The sequence below is a fragment of the Amia ocellicauda genome, chromosome 1 (genome assembly GCF_036373705.1).
Source record: "Amia ocellicauda isolate fAmiCal2 chromosome 1, fAmiCal2.hap1, whole genome shotgun sequence".
Taxonomy (NCBI): domain Eukaryota; kingdom Metazoa; phylum Chordata; class Actinopteri; order Amiiformes; family Amiidae; genus Amia; species Amia ocellicauda.
Genome location: NC_089850.1, coordinates 19,449,965 through 19,465,603, shown reverse-complemented (window position 1 = coordinate 19,465,603; position 15,639 = coordinate 19,449,965). Strand labels below are relative to the sequence as shown.

The window sequence follows — 15,639 nt, the reverse complement described above, 5'->3', positions numbered from 1 at the left end:
AGCACTGGGCTTCAGTGTGCCCGATGACTGGACAAGGCAAACGTATGCTGTGCTATAGTGTCTGCTTTGTAATCAAAGCACATTGTGTACAACATGTTTGTGTTGCTTTTTGTGTTTTTATTTTACTGGCATGGATATATGTATCCGTTTTCATTCCTTATTTGGGTTGAAAGAATTTAATGATTTTTCACAGGTTATCTATTTAAAAGCAAAACGTGTAAGCAAGGCATTCTGTTCCATTTGAAACGACGATAAATAAATCTCTGACCTTTTTAATGATTTTTAATGTATTTTATTCTATATTTCAGTTAAACAGACTTGGCGATCTAGCAGCGAATCTCAGGGTATGTCTTGAGTTATGTCTGCCACTGGTGATATTTTATCCCCTTCAGTTGCCTTTACGTCTGCAGGCAGTGAAGTTGAGAAACAGTGTGTGACCCCTTTAGAGTCCGACATCCCAAATGACTCTGAGAGAGACAAGTGTATGGAGGCAATGGATGAGGGGGAAGCCATGCATTATTAAACTGCTTTCTGCTTTGCGTTCTCGGTGGGTGAGCAACACGGCAATAAATCCCGATCAATGGGAGAGATGGGGTGGTTGGTGGGGGAGGGGAGGTCTGGGCACTGATAACTCTTCAGCTGAACCTTTCCCCCTTGTTTGCTCCCCCCAACCTCCAGATAGCATCACGGCATCAGAGCAGCTGGGCATGTCCGAAGCAGTCCCCTTCCCCATCCCTGCCCCTGGCTCGTCCGGGGGAAGCCTGGGAGAGGAGGCGGGTGTTTCCCTGGCCGGCCAGCAGATGGGGCTGCAGGACCGAGTTGTCTCCACTCAATGGAGCCCCTCCGCCCCGATTGGCCAGCTGTGCTTTGACTCTTTGCCTGCTGGGAGCGTTGTGGGGGAGGCCGGCTCTTTGCATCCAGATGCTTCAGCCACAGCAGCAGCAGCAGCAGCAGCTGAGCAGAGATCCCCTGAAGAAGGTCTGACGGCAGCACCGGTCTCAGGAGAGCGACAGGAGGAGGGAGGGGAGGGGAAGGAGGAGGAGGATTCAACAGGGCAGGAGGACTCTGGGCCAGGCCTGCCTCTCCCTGTGGCTGCGCCCTCTCCCCCGGCATGTGAGTTCTCGCAGACCCGCAGCAGGCAGGAGCAGACCGGAGATGGGGCTCCGAGAGTAGAGACTGAAGGCCCGGGTGCTCCCTCTCCTTCTTCACTGGACTCCAGGGACCCCGGGGACTGCGAGGCAGGGATTCAGGCTGCCCCTCTTCAGCAGCCCTTGGAAATGAGCGAGAGAGAGGTCACAGAGGAGGGGGGACTCACAGTGGAGATCCCCGACACAGAGCAGAACATCAGGTGTGGAGAAGAGGAGGAGGAGGAGGAGGAGGAGGAGGTGGAGGAGGAGGAGGGTGCCCCGGGGGAATCCCCAGCCGCAGAGCAGGGGACCCCCAGCGCTGCAGAGGAGCCCTCGGCTGAGCTGGAGGAGGAGGCTGTGGGGCTGGGAGACTGGGTTCCTTCCCTGGATGACCTGGCCAAGCGCATCCAGATCGAAGAGGTACAGGGCCGCACTTCTCTACCACTTTTACTTGTTTTTAATGCATTTCCTTTTCTCCTGCCATGCTGCCTCCCCTGGAATAGGTCGTAGAGCCAGGGCAGCTCCTCAGACCTCAGAGTCCAGCACCGTTTTTCTGTGAACGGTGTGAGAGGCACTGATTCTCGGTCTGTTTATTTATGTGTGTTTCTCCACACGAGGTGTTGTCAAAATTAAAAGTAGCCATGATCAATCTGATGATCGGCTGAAACCAAAAGCCCACCTTGGTCAGCTTCCCTGTGATGGATTATGTATTTATTTATTGATTTTCATCTTACTGTGACAGGTGCATTGTATTATGCCTCACAGACGCATCTGGAAAGTGTCTTGATAATTTTTGCTGTCCTTGTATTCAGTCGTAAGTTTAACTTGATCAGCTCTCTAGCCGCACTGCTTAATCTGATGAATGGCAGTGAAAAGTCATCGCCGATCTGTGCTCTCTCTGTGCTGAGCTCTTTAGTTCAGTTTGATGTAGTTTTGTTCTTGTTGTTGGGAGGGTACGGGGGGCGTTATTGCTGCCACCTGTTTTTCTGTTGATACACGACGTGTTGCGTTTCTCCCTGTTCCAGATTCTGGCATTACTGTGCTTCTGTTGATGTTAACAGACCTGACCGTTAATTTTAAAGAGGTTTACTGCGTGGGGTTTTATTGAAACATACTCATTTTCCAGCAAGTGTTGACCTTTGAACGTTATAAGTAATGTAGATTTCTTGTGTTTTGTGTGAAGTTTAACCTTTGTACCATTGCCCTGGGTTACTCAGCTGTGTGCACTCTGAAGTGTGTAAACGACCGCAAGTCTGCAGGGGTTTTACCAGTGAGACTAGTGGCTTTGTTTCCCGTAGGACCAATGTATTTAAATGCACCAGGATGTTCATACAGCAAGGGGCTCATGAGGGATAGAATCAGACAGAAGGGGAGACAGACACGGAGAGAGACAGAAAGACAGACAGCTCTGAAATGGCCAGTTCCCGACACAGAACAATGTCTTCATGGTCTGTAGGACACACAAAAAAAAACTGAAGTTAATAGGTTGACGTCACCTTTCAGCGATTAATCTTGGTGCGATTCTGAGTGAAGTCAACATGGTCTGGTTGAGAATTACTCAGCTGTTTGTCATTAAATATGCTCTGTGAAACAGCCATTTTGTTAGAAAACAGCCTGTGGGTGGGGAACAATGAAGACTGGAAAGGACCATGTTATTTCTGAGGTTTATTTTTGGATTCTTTCCACAGCTACATTTCTGCAGTAAAACTCTGCATTTAAATAAAAATAAAAAAACAGGCTCAGATGAGATTCTAAATGTCCTTAATTTGAACCTGTAGTGTTTATAGAATACGTTTTATTGTTGTTTAATGACAGCTAAAGAATGTTTTTTATTTTGTTTTGTTCATTTTCCAAAGCCAAAAATACTTTGACAAGCAATTTGTTTCATAGAGGTTTCACAGACCTTTGAAACACACCTCCCTGCCAAGGTTAGAATAAGCAAGAAGTGTGGACATGGGCCTTATATTAAGTTTATATGTGGCATACTCTACTTTCAAGGATATCTTAGCTGAGGCAAAACTGGATCCTCATTGATGAAAACAAAAATGTTAGTAAAGGGCAGATGGATGTACTTGTAATATTTGGGTCATTATAAACATTTTTGAAATCAAGCTTTTAGCCAAAGAGTTCTGAAGTCTTAGTGTGTACAATGTCTACAAGGACTGAGTTGACACATGCTCAGTCAGGAAGCAGATCTACTAACGTAATTATTTTGTGATTGGAGGAGGATGAAACACAGACGCACAGTGCAGCCAACGGGGAAACCACTTTCAAGAATGCGTGCAGCTGATTATAACGGGGAGCCCAGCTAATCAATTAGGTTTGCATTATTCCAATGCACGCTTTGCTCTGAATATGGGGATGTTATTGACAGTTCATCTTGTTACAGTTTTTACAGTATTATTACATGACACAATTATTTGACATGCTTAAAACAGCCTTGGCCTTCTCACATTTTTAGTTTATATATTAGTTTGTTAGTTGTTTTATGGATGATCCAGATCAGAACAGGCTAAAGAGAAAGAAACCCTTTTCCTCTAATAATTTTCTGAGGGGCTGCATTAAAGATAAGTGTGTGTGTGTGCGTGTGTGCGTGCGTGCGTGTGTGTGTGGTGAAACTTGTGACACTTGGCCTACAGCTCAGTGTAGTAGTGGTTCGAGCAATGGTACCTATTCAACATCCGGTTTAAAGTGAGCGAGCAAACGTGGGCTGCTAAATATCAGGACCTCTGCCTGTTTAAAATCTAAATTGACCATCTATATATTTATGGCTTGTTGTTTCTTTGCTGTATGGCTTATTTAAGTATTTTTATGGGGGGGGCAGGGTGGTGTGGAAGAGTGGTTTGTTTCTGCTCTATACCAGATTGTTAAATTTAAGACAAAAGTGCACTGATTTTGATCGATTAATTTAGTTATGCAAACCCAATGGAGTCTTCCGTCCATCTTCCCAGACAGTTGTTCTCCGTGAGTCTGCACATTGTGTGCTCGTTCTTGCTGTGCCAGGCTGTACAGTGAAAGTGATACAGACCCTTTTGCGTTGGGGAGGGTATTCTGCTCGGCACCAACAAAGCAAGCAACTGCGGGAATGTATAGCACACAAGTCTCCTTCATTCTGACTTTAAAAGCTGCAAGTTTTTTGTTTTGTTTTTCTTATGTTTGCTGATTTAGAAAAAATGTGAGCCTTATTTCACTGATTTCCACACGAGGATGGAAACAAGACTCCAGTTGCACAGAAGTTTGAGTCTTCCCTGATTTATCAGTTTGCAGGCCTAGAGTATCAGCTAGTATCAGTGCTGGAAGTGTGGTGTGTCATCAAATGAAAAGCCCTTAGAGATCGAAAGCCCTTCGCTGATTTGTCGTGTGTGATCTGAGTTTTTGTGGAGGGAAATGGATGGGTTAAGTGCACATTGTGGCAACAGGCCCCAGGGACTGCACCTTCAATCTGGGTGTGGAGGGTTGTGTTTATCATTTTATATTATTATTATTATTATCATTCTTACTATTAGTTAATGTAATTGGTTTTTTTCTTTGGTTTTTGCTTTCTGTCCTCCTGGAGGCACTCCAGAGAGACACCGGAGCCAAACTGTGTGTCCCAGTCTGAGGACAGAGTGACTTGGTAACTGGTGTGCACACAACAGTTGGTTCCAGTTAGACAACATTGCCAAATACGGGCTTGTCTTGAATCATGTGGACTGGACGCTGGCCAGTGTCCGTGCAGCTTACATTTACAGCTGCGAACCCTGCACTGTTAACACCCGGAGACCAAGTGCCTGGTGCTGCCGGCCTGAGGGATCAGAGAGGTCACTTAACCCCTGAAAGTGACGCTTCTCCCAGATGTGTCACGGTGGCTTATTACTCTGTTTCAAATAAACATTTCCCTAATTTTTTTTATATAAGTATTTAAAGGAGGGAGGTAAAAAACTTCAGTTAGACATCAAATAGCGACAAATGGGATTGTTTTGTTTTGTTTTCTGTACATCTAAAGTTTATTCAGGGCATGTTGATGGTCTGAATTGATTTACTGTTCAGTTAATAGTGAGCATGTTTCTGCATCGTTGCTGCAGGAGCTCCTTACAGGGTTACCCTTTGGACCCGACTTCCCGTATAAACATGTCTGTTCTCAGACTGCGGAAACAACAGCCGTGGACATTGACCCCAGTTAGTAATGCATCCAGTACTGCATATACATCCAGCTGTTGATCTTCTCTTCTCGATCTGCAGCTCTACCTGCAGTAGGCGAACTGTTTACACAAATGTTCAAATAAATCATACATTTTCCACCTAGGTTTATTTGTTTTTTAATCTGTCTATTGCAATGAAAGTCCCATTTGCTCAGCTGAGTGATGCCAAAGGCAAAGTGTGTATGCAGTGTGGTTCTGTACAAACAACCCAACAAACCAAAAAACGCATTTAAAAATACTACATTGAATGACGCTGTGTTATGTTGTGACATCCTTACTGCTCTGACGCACACAGGGCTGCTGGTTGTGTGTGCAGTTTGCCGATGTGCTTGGTGACAGTTACTCACTGTTTAACTCTGCTGATTAAATTGGATCTCATCGGCTTTTAATGAGTATAATAGTGTGGAGGGAACTTTCCTGTTTGAAAAACAAGTTGAATGTGCAGTATGTTGTGTTAAGTGAAATGCAGTATCTTGTCTGTTTTAGAAGAGAATGACTGCCTTTTTTGGGGTCATTTAATGTATTAGTCATTCTGGCATTCATAGTCATTCTGTTGTGAATGTTTTTATTACCTAATGTCTTGCACAAAAGTGTGAGAAGTTGCTGCTTACACTGGTAGCAGAGGTTTTGCTCAGGGTTCGGATGGTACTTAATGACTGTTCTCAGTTCTTGAATGTGCCAGGAGTTGCAATGGTGCCTCTAAATGCTTAAACATGCAACCAATGTGCAGCTCTGCTTTTGCTTTAGGACCCTGCGGTTTGCCCATCTATTCTACAGCCTTCGAGCCTCTCCTCTTCCCCCAACTCCTTTTAAAAACAGCTGCTCCCCGAGCACTTGTCTTAATATGTTTTCCGATTAATGGAAAAATCGAAGTGCAGGCCGGAAGGTGGTGGGTGTAGGTGGGCGCGGGGGGTAATGGCTCTTTAAACCATTTCAGCGATGGACTTGCTCCTGTTTTCCAGCTGAGCAATAATAGAATTAGCTTTGCTCACATCAGCTAGCTCTGGCACATTGATTGGCCTATAGATGGCAGGCTGTTTCTGTGCGTTTCTCTTTAAGATTCACACAGTGTCACACAAATGGAAAAAGCAGGAGTGGCTAGAATTGATAATCAGCAGTTCCTGTTGCAGGGCCAGAGAGGCATGTAAATAATGCATGCAGCTGGCTTTATGACTGTGGTGCCTTCTTACAGGCACTCCGCTTAGCTCTCTATCCAATACTCAGCAGGGTCCCTCAATTGTGCTGATTTAAAAGCGACAGATCGATTTAAGGTTTTTATATTTCTTATTTTGATGCCACCTCACCTTCAAAGATAATGGGAAACAAATATCGACTGGGGGTGGGGATGGTACTACAGTCACAGTGCGCAGTGTGTTGACAAAACACAACCAGTCACCCGGTAAAGGATAACTGAACCAGAGAGGGACAATGTGAATACAATTTGTGTGAATATGGAGCTTTTCCTTCTGTGCGTTTCCTTCTGGCTCTGGAATAAATTTGTAATAGAAAGTGTTGCTTCCCTTCGTGTCTCTGATTCCCTCTCAACCGCGAGATGTTCCAGTACACGGAGTGGAGAGGCGTAACAGCTACTTTGACCTGGAGCTGACACTTGTGTAGCAAAGTCACAGAAAGGTCAACTCATTGTAAACTGGGACCCCTTCCTCCAGCATATTTCAGTGCTCAATCCTCCGACTGTGCTGGTAGTATTTGAAAGGTGATTTGTGCTTGACAGTGAGATTCCCTTTCTGTATTAATGTGACTTGCAGCTCTCTTCAGAAAGGCCCTTTTCTTAGCTTTCACTGGTCACAAATGAGTGGGATTTCAGCTCGGGTTATACCTCCACCTTGTGTTTGGAGACTGCCATTACTGCCCTGTAAGTCTGACTCACTTTGGGGATGGGCAGGTTTTTTTTTAAATCACCCCTTAACTGAAATAAATGTAATTGTCTCCATTTTATTTATTTATTGTCACTTCAACCCCAGCCCATACCAAACATTAGGGAAGAACTGGCGGGAGAGAGATCTAAAATGAGGGAAACCATGAGGAAGAATAGAGAGTCACACAGCACAGGGACACAATCACTTCAGCTCTCAGTCTCAGGGCATCCAGAGGCTCGCTGTCCTGCTGACTTATTGAGCTGCAGACTGGCAGACTTTGCTGTAGGTGTTCATTGCCTTGTGTCCCCTCTTAGTTCACTCCCGCAGAAGGCCTAGTGTCCATCCTGAAACGACGGAGGTCTCTGGACGGAGCCGAACAGCCCCCGCCACCCCCCAAGCAACCGTCCAAGCGCAAAGTGAGGTTCAGAGAGCCTGAAGACGGTCTCGATCAGGGTAAGTGCAGAAGCACTCCTGTGGGGGGTGCAGGGGACTCTTTTCTGATGCAGCGGCTTGGACAGCAGGGCACATAGTCACACACTGCTCTGCAGTCATTAAAACATTAAAGACTGCTTTGTTACCTGTGTGTGTCTGCGTCTGTGTGAGAGTGTCTGTCTGATTGATTAGGAGTGATTGTTGGCTATAACCCCAGTGCTCTGAGGAACGGCCTCTGTCCTGTCCTGATCTGTTCCCTGCTGCGGGGCACTGCACTGTGCTGTGCCGTACTGTGCTGTAATGGGTTGTACCATGTGCCGTCTCTCCTGCAGAAGAGGTGGGTGGCGACTCCTGCCTGCTGCTGCTGCTGCTGTGCGTGGCCACGGTGGTGATCAGCATGGGCGGCACGGCGCTGTACTGCGCCCTGGGAGACGTGGAGTCCACCGTGTGCACAGACTTCTCACACAACATGGACTTCTACTTCAGCCAGATGCAGCACGGAGTGAACGAGCTCAAGCACTGGCTGTCCCCCGGCTCCTAGCGCGGCTCGGGGTGCGGGGAGGCGGCGGAGGAGGAAGTGTGTGTGTTTTTCGCGTGGGGGAAAGGGGTCTGTTCTCGGTCTTGTCTGTGGCTCTTTCTCTCTGCCCCCCACCCCCCATCCCCCTTCCTGGTGAGAATGGAGATGCCGTGACTGGCACAGATGCTGGCGTCTCGCTCACCGTCCAGCGTCTCCGGACCCGAGGGAGTCCAAATCCCGGCGTGTGTCGTACTAGCAACAGACCCACAAGTTTGATCCGTCTTATTGGCCACGGATCAGCGCCGGTGACTACAGGGACACGACTGCCATGGTGGAGCTGAGCTGGGCAGAGACGGCCATTCACTTTCAGCGCCATTGTTCACATTTGACAAAGGCAAGCGCTGTTGAAAATGGGCAGAGTGGAGACACACTGGACCCACATGCGTGCTGGGAGCGTTTCCACACAGGTCGGGACAAAAAAAACAGCCACATGGCTAAAGCCGGGTTTCACGCATCAATGAAAAGAAGCAGAACAGAAAAAAGGAATATATTATTAGTGTTTAGTTTAAAACATTAACTTTTTAACAGGGAAAAACTTTTTTTTTTTTTTTAATCTTTTTTTTATCTTAGGTCTCTTCAAGATGTGTGTTCCTCTCAGGAGGTTGATGGTGGTTGACTAAATGGCATTATCCTTCTTTTGAATTAAGTAGCCTCTTAAGTAGCAGTGGTCTGCAAGGCCGGAAGGATCAGAAGACTCTTTTACTCCACAGAGTGCACTAAGTGATTATTTTCAGCACATCGGAGCAGAAAAGCAATATGTTTAAACGATTTGTATTTTTTTAAGTCTGTGGTCAGCTAGGAAATAGAATGAGATGAAATAATGGCAAAAGAATACCAAATGCTCAGGCTAACAAGTCTTATTATTGTTATTCAAATTACTGTAGTTACCTCTCGTATTGGGGAGCTGTCTTAATTTTAATTAGGCTTCTTTGACACTGATGGAAGTAGACTAACAGATTTTTTTTCTTTTCAGGGTAAATAACACAGAAAATAGTCTTTTTGGCATAGAAACACAATCTGATCACAAACAAAAAGGCTCTGTCCGTAGCCGGGCCATACATATATATAGAGAGAGAAACTTTATATATATATTTTCTTTTAATTCCTCTGGCTGGATCAGAGGATTTGTTTCTTCATATTGTGCTGACTGAGCTATTTATTTTGTGTTAAGTGTGGTAAGAAACATTGAATTACTTCAGCATCGTTTTTAAATCAGACACTGTATTGGTGTGCATGTGTTCCTTTCTGTACTGTTTGAACTTGATGTGATTACTGTACTTTGGGTTTTGTGTTAACACTTCCAAAACCAACATGATAATTAATTTATTTGGATTGTGCTTACTATTAAGGGGGAGGAAAACAAACGAGAAACATTGCCTGGTCTACAATTTTGACCACTTAAAGATGTCGATTTGGAAATTGTTTTAATGTCAGCATAACACCAATGATTTTCATTTTTGGGGAAAACTTTTACTTTTTAAGTGTATATCATGTACTGACGGCTTTTGCGTCACCTCGTTTTAATGTATGTCCAGATTTTAAAAAGAAAAACAATTATGAAAAAAAATGTTGTATTGTAAATGCTGCAAAGGGAACATAAATCAGAAGGTTATCTTAAAAACTTGTGGGCGTTCCTTTATTTGAATGATTTTATTTACCAGAAGTATCAATTTATTAATCTCTTGATATTGCTTCCTTAGACATGCAACCAGAAGTCTTGCAGATTTCAGAGCTGTGGGTGGGTGTCTTTTTATTTTTGCTGAGTCATAGTTGGACATCTTGTTCTTGTTTTGATTGGGTGGTGGTAAGACTGGAACAAAGAAGCGACACCAAACACCATCTGAGCAGTTTCCAGGAATAAATCACCACTGCATCTGAAGACTCTCCTCAGTAAATGAGTTCAGCTAACATCAGAGCTGAGACAATGGACTCTTGGTTAGAGTTCTATACAGAGGAATATAAAGTTCTGTATTAGATGTGTGATTTTCTCATAGGTTCTGAGCACAGACTGTAGGACTGAAACTATACTGTGTGGCCCAGCTTGTCTCCCTTGATCCTTGTATGTTGGAGAACATGTTTCAGGTTTTGAGAATCTCTTTCACATCAAGTGGTTTGTGATTTAACAGCCATGACTGTCCACATGGTGTCAGAGTGGGTCCTGTGTGGTTTGAGGGGGTAAAGTGACTCCTTCTACCCAGTATGGAGTGGACAGACAGGGTAAATGGGAACGGTCTCTGGGGTAAAGAACAACAAGATTAACTTCACCAATTAAATAACAAAAACTATAATTAATTAAGAGACTTTTACAGTGTTTCCTTTTTTCTTGTCTAGTTATGAATTTTAAGTGGCATGCTGTTGAGAATAATCTGGGCTGTTCAACATTGTTATATTCTGTTGTTTTCTGATTAACTTGCTGAAATGTGAAACATGATCAGTTTGTGTTTGGAAATTGTGAGGTAATCTATGCTTATATTTGAAATATTGAACTTATTATTTTCCCTCAAACCAAACCCTTAGTTCCCTACTTGTCTCTCTATGTGCAGTGTCACCGTGGTCCTCCACAGGGAGGTGTTGAATAACTCGGTGAATTCTTACTTCAGTGTTCCTTTTCAAGTACATGTCATTAGGCTGAATGGTTTAGTTTAAGTACAGTATTTAGATGTACATAACACAGGAGAAAATAATACATAATAAACACATTTATTTTATATAGTGCCTCTCATGTTGAGGACATCAGAATGCATCAGAATGCACTTTACAATTAAAAAATGAAACTTAAGCACATTAAAAACTAACACACAACAAATAATTAAAAAAGTAAAATCAGTAGCGTTAATAATAGCAAAAGAGCGTGATCAGAAGAATCACAAGTTTTACTCTAAATCACATGTAATATTGAGTGTCTATAGACACATAAAACAACCAGCAGGATTTGATTTGATTGATTCTCACTGCTGTCTCTCTACGTAAACACAGCCAGTATTGATGATGGCGTTTTGTAGTGCAGGAGTATTATTCTCGGCAGGGTGTTGAGGCGAGGCTGAGGAAGCGGTTTCCAGCTCATGCCATCCACGGATGGAGCAGGATCTCCTCCAGGGTCGGCCGACTGGCAGCAGTCATATTACAGCAGCTGCGGATCAGGTCGCAGCAATCTGTCAGGAGGGAAACAAGGGTCTCAGCTCTGGGCCAAGAGGAGCCTCCGAATATCAGAGTCACCTCTGTCAGGTGAGCTGCACTGCGGTTATTAGTCAGGCAGGTATTTCTGTGCCATTGACATCATGTACATTGTGGAGCAGGGGATTAAATGTACACAAATGTTTGAACAATGAATACTAAAATTACTTTTATAATGATCTTAACTCGCACACAATGGTCGGGGGGGGGGGTTACTTTGACTGATACAGCAGTTACAGTATTGGTTTAGGCTTGACCTGTGTTGTATAACATGAGTACCATGGGGAGTGTGTTCACAGGGTGTGAATATATTGCTTGTCACTTGGCATGGGGTCGTGCAGTTAAACAAAGTCCCTCTCAGCACCCCTCACCTTTTGAGAGCCCACTGGGGAAAGAGAGCTTCCCCTGTATAATTGCGCGGCCATCACAGAAAGGGTACGAGCCGCACAGCAGGACATACAGGAGAACTCCCACTGACCACACTGTGGCAGGAAGCGCCCGGTACCGTCCAACCCGCACTGTCTCAGGGGCAAAGAACTCAAGAGTACCTAGGAGAACAAGTTAGGAAGAAAAGTCTGCTAAAGGAAGAGCTGACAATATATAGAGAGTCCGTGGCTCGAGTTACCATAGCTAAGCTAAGAAAGTCAAAATGTGTATATTAAGAATATTTATATACTGTTTACTAACTAGACCGACACGTATCTGTGTGTTTATTCCATAAACACGGAGAAACTCATCCCTGTGAAGCAGCAAAAACATTCTGAAGAATCATAATTCCAGCGATGATTGTTATTAAAACGAGCTTAATTCCAATAAGATCCCCAAACACTGCGGATCTCCAGTCTTCACGTATGAAGTGCCATGAAAGACATCGAGACATTTCTCTGGTGGCATCCATGCCTTCTGTGTGTGAACACTGTGCCGCTGCTCACCGGCCTGGTCTCTGTAGAAACCATCCCGCAGGCGGCTCGCCAGGCCAAAGTCAATCAGTTTGAGGCGGTGGCTGATGCTCTCCACAAGGATGTTTTCCATCTTGAGGTCGCGGTGGACCACTCCACGGGTGTGGCAGTGCTGAAGCGCCTGCACCACCTGCCGTAGGAAGTCCTTGGCCATGGGCTCGTCTAGGTGGCCGCCCTTCTGCATCACGAAATCGTAGAGGTCCATGCAGGGCACGGGCCGCTCCAGCACCAGCAGGCAGGACTCGGGCTCAGTGAATGAATCCAGCAGCCCGACCACACCGGGGCAGGACGGGGCAGCAGACACCTGCTGATGGAGCGCAGCCTCCAAGGGCACTGGCTCCCTCTGCTGAGGCTGGAGAGAGAGAGGATAGCAGATATATCAAATAATAACTAAAATCATCATCATCGTAATACAACTGCACTGTTTAAACTACAGGCAGCAGGCAAACTCCACACAGACAGACACCAGAGCCATAGCCCGGGTTGTTTTTTGTTTTTGCTTAATCCACATTATATCATATTTAGGTCATATATTTCTTATTTTCTAAATTTGCCATGGCTTAAAATATAATATCGCCACCTTTCCTGTCTCTAATTTCAGAGGCAGCTCGTATCTTTGACCCTGTTGCTTGTGTTTTGTTTGGTAAGAAACCTACTCACCATCGTTGCCCAGTTTGCTACAGACGTGCGATCGATGTATTTCACTGCGACCTGACAGAGCATTAATGGAGAGGAAAGAAACAGAAAAACATGATATTAAGTTATCTGTTACATACACTGTATGGCACAGCTGGGCTGAGTTGTAGTTAGGATTAAGGATTTACTCTTGTGAAGAAAAGGGATGGCAAACCTATATGAACTATGTGTCTCTTAATGTACTTTACTGTATATCTTTTTTCTTTTTTTTTCTAAGCTCCAACTATGTTAATACAATTAAATGTTCCTCTTCGCTTGTGTACCTACTGAAGTGTAATACATTAAGCTTTACCATAATACTTATTAAATATTAAACCTATTAAAAGGTCTACATGACTGTACTATACTCAGCTACTAAAATTGGTAGTTTTGGACAATATACGGATATTTTAATAATTATGCTCCACTGTAGATTCAGAAAGGAGGCAAAGAAATTGAGTGAAAATCCTTACTGGCAGATTGTCTGCTTTCCTGATCCCAGCAAAGACCGAGCCATAACTCCCTGTCCCTAGCAGCTCCCCCTTCTCATATAAGTCTGAGAACTTGTCTGAAATAGAAATGTGCGCGTGGATGTGGATTTAAGAACTAGACATTCATTATGTCACACACTTGGTTGTATAAACATCTAAAGCATTGCAGGGAACAGTGCTGGTTTTGTTGTGTAAAATGTGTGAATATGATCACACTCAGCAGTGGGGAAATGGGCCTTTTTTGAGAACATAGTATTTGAGAAGTAAGTGTCCTGTCAAGGAGTCTCGTCTTTTGAAATGCCTAGTTTTGCTGAATATTTACAGGCCGGTGCAATGGTAGTTATAATTAGTGATGTCAAGAGATCATGCTGACCGGAGCCGTGCTCTCCCAGCTGTACACTTGGATACATGCAGGTCCTGAAATGCTGGATTGTGTTTGAGATCCAGTACCTGGATTTGGAATTGGGTCTTTGACAGGATGTGCATGTGTGCTAAATATTGAACATGACTGTCTCGAACCCTCACAGTCTGGTCCCAGCGCTGTGCTGGGACCACCTTCTGTGCTCTGTGCGCTGTGCTCACCTTCGGGTTTCTGCTGCTCACCCTGGCAAGAGGATTCGTTCTCTGGGTGTAGAGGGCGTCCAGAGGTAGGTCTTTCTAGTTTCGCTTTTTTGCTCGCCCTCTCCTCCTTGCTCACAGCAGGGCTGCTGCCACTCGCTGAGCACGCCTCTGGCCTGAGCACCCCTGCGCTCTGAGTCGCTGAAGGCCTGTCCTGCACGGCTCTCCCTGCGGGTGGATTCTGCTCTCTGTCCGGGCTGCTCTCTGCTGCCCCTCGCTTTCGCTGCTTTCGCTGTTTTTCTCTCGGCTCTCCTCTCTTGACACTCTCGGAGCCGTTCTTCCTCCGTTTCCTGCCGTTTTCCCTCACCTCCTTCCCCTTCTCTCTAACTGCCGTCCTGCCATTTCTCCTCACTCTGGACGGGTAAGCTGAGGCAAACCATCATCGATCAGTCTATTAACTTACGTTTTTCTGCACATTTTACTGCCAGATTTGTCTACAGATAAACCTAATCTGGAGATTCTACTTCTATAATAATTATTATTGTTGTTATTATTAATAATAATATATTTCTTATATACAGCTGGGTTTTCAATCTATTGTATTGCTTTCTGGATTTTAACAATAACGGTATTTTATGTTTAATTAAAAAAACAGACCTGTATTTGGAAAACAGTAAATTCAGTTTGTACTGGCGAGGTGATTACAGTGATCAGAAATAGAGCCTAATGCGTAACTGATCCTTTATTGATGAGAATCGGTGACATCTGTGTGTGAACTGTGTTTCATGCGACACACTGGGTGTCGCTGTGTCCGAGACGTGCAAGAAGGTGTTGTTTGTGACACACTGGGTGTCGCTGTGTCCGAGACGCGCATGAAGGTGTTGTTTGTGACACACTGGGTGTCGCTGTGTCCGAGACGCGCATGAAGGTGTTGTTTGTGACACACTGGGTGTCGCTGTGTCCGAGACGCGCATGAAGGTGTTGTTTGTGACACACTGGGTGTCGCTGTGTCCGAGACGCGCATGAAGGTGTTGTTTGTGACACACTGGGTGTCGCTGTGTCCGAGACACGCAAGAAGGTGTTGTTTGTGACACACTGGGTGTCGCTGTGTCCGAGACGCGCAAGAAGGTGTTGTTTGTGACACACTGGGTGTCGCTGTGTCCGAGACGCGCATGAAGGTGTTGTTTGTGACACACTGGGTGTCGCTGTGTCCGAGACCCGCATGAAGGTGTTGTTTGTGACACACTGGGTGTCGCTGTGTCCGAGACACGCATGAAGGTGTTGTTTGTGACACACTGGGTGTCGCTGTGTCCGAGACCCGCATGAAGGTGTTGTTTGTGACACACTGGGTGTCGCTGTGTCCGAGACGCGCATGAAGGTGTTGTTTGTGACACACTGGGTGTCGCTGTGTCCGAGACGCGCATGAAGGTGTTGTTTGTGACACACTGGGTGTCGCTGTGTCCGAGACCCGCATGAAGGTGTTGTTTGTGACACACTGGGTGTGTTAAACCCGTGAACGGAGGCGTTTTTTGAACGCGAGGCGCGCGAGGAGCCGGAAGCGGAAACTCGGCTGCGAAACAAAACAACA

At 45.1% G+C, this 15,639-nt stretch overlaps 1 protein-coding gene across 2 annotated transcripts in view; it reads left to right on the top strand.

The window, feature by feature from the left end:
- cnsta (consortin, connexin sorting protein a) overlaps nt 1–9,815 on the top strand; it is a 34,424-nt gene extending 24,609 nt beyond the window's left edge. For both annotated transcript variants that reach the window (XM_066697825.1, XM_066697816.1), the window contains exons 9-11: nt 679–1,547; nt 7,500–7,638; nt 7,950–9,815. In XM_066697825.1, the coding sequence (XP_066553922.1) occupies nt 679–1,547; nt 7,500–7,638; nt 7,950–8,158 (1,217 nt within the window). In that variant the 3' untranslated portion in view covers nt 8,159–9,815. The remainder of the gene's footprint in view (nt 1–678; nt 1,548–7,499; nt 7,639–7,949) is intronic.
- Nucleotides 9,816–15,639: the final 5,824 nt, after the last annotated feature.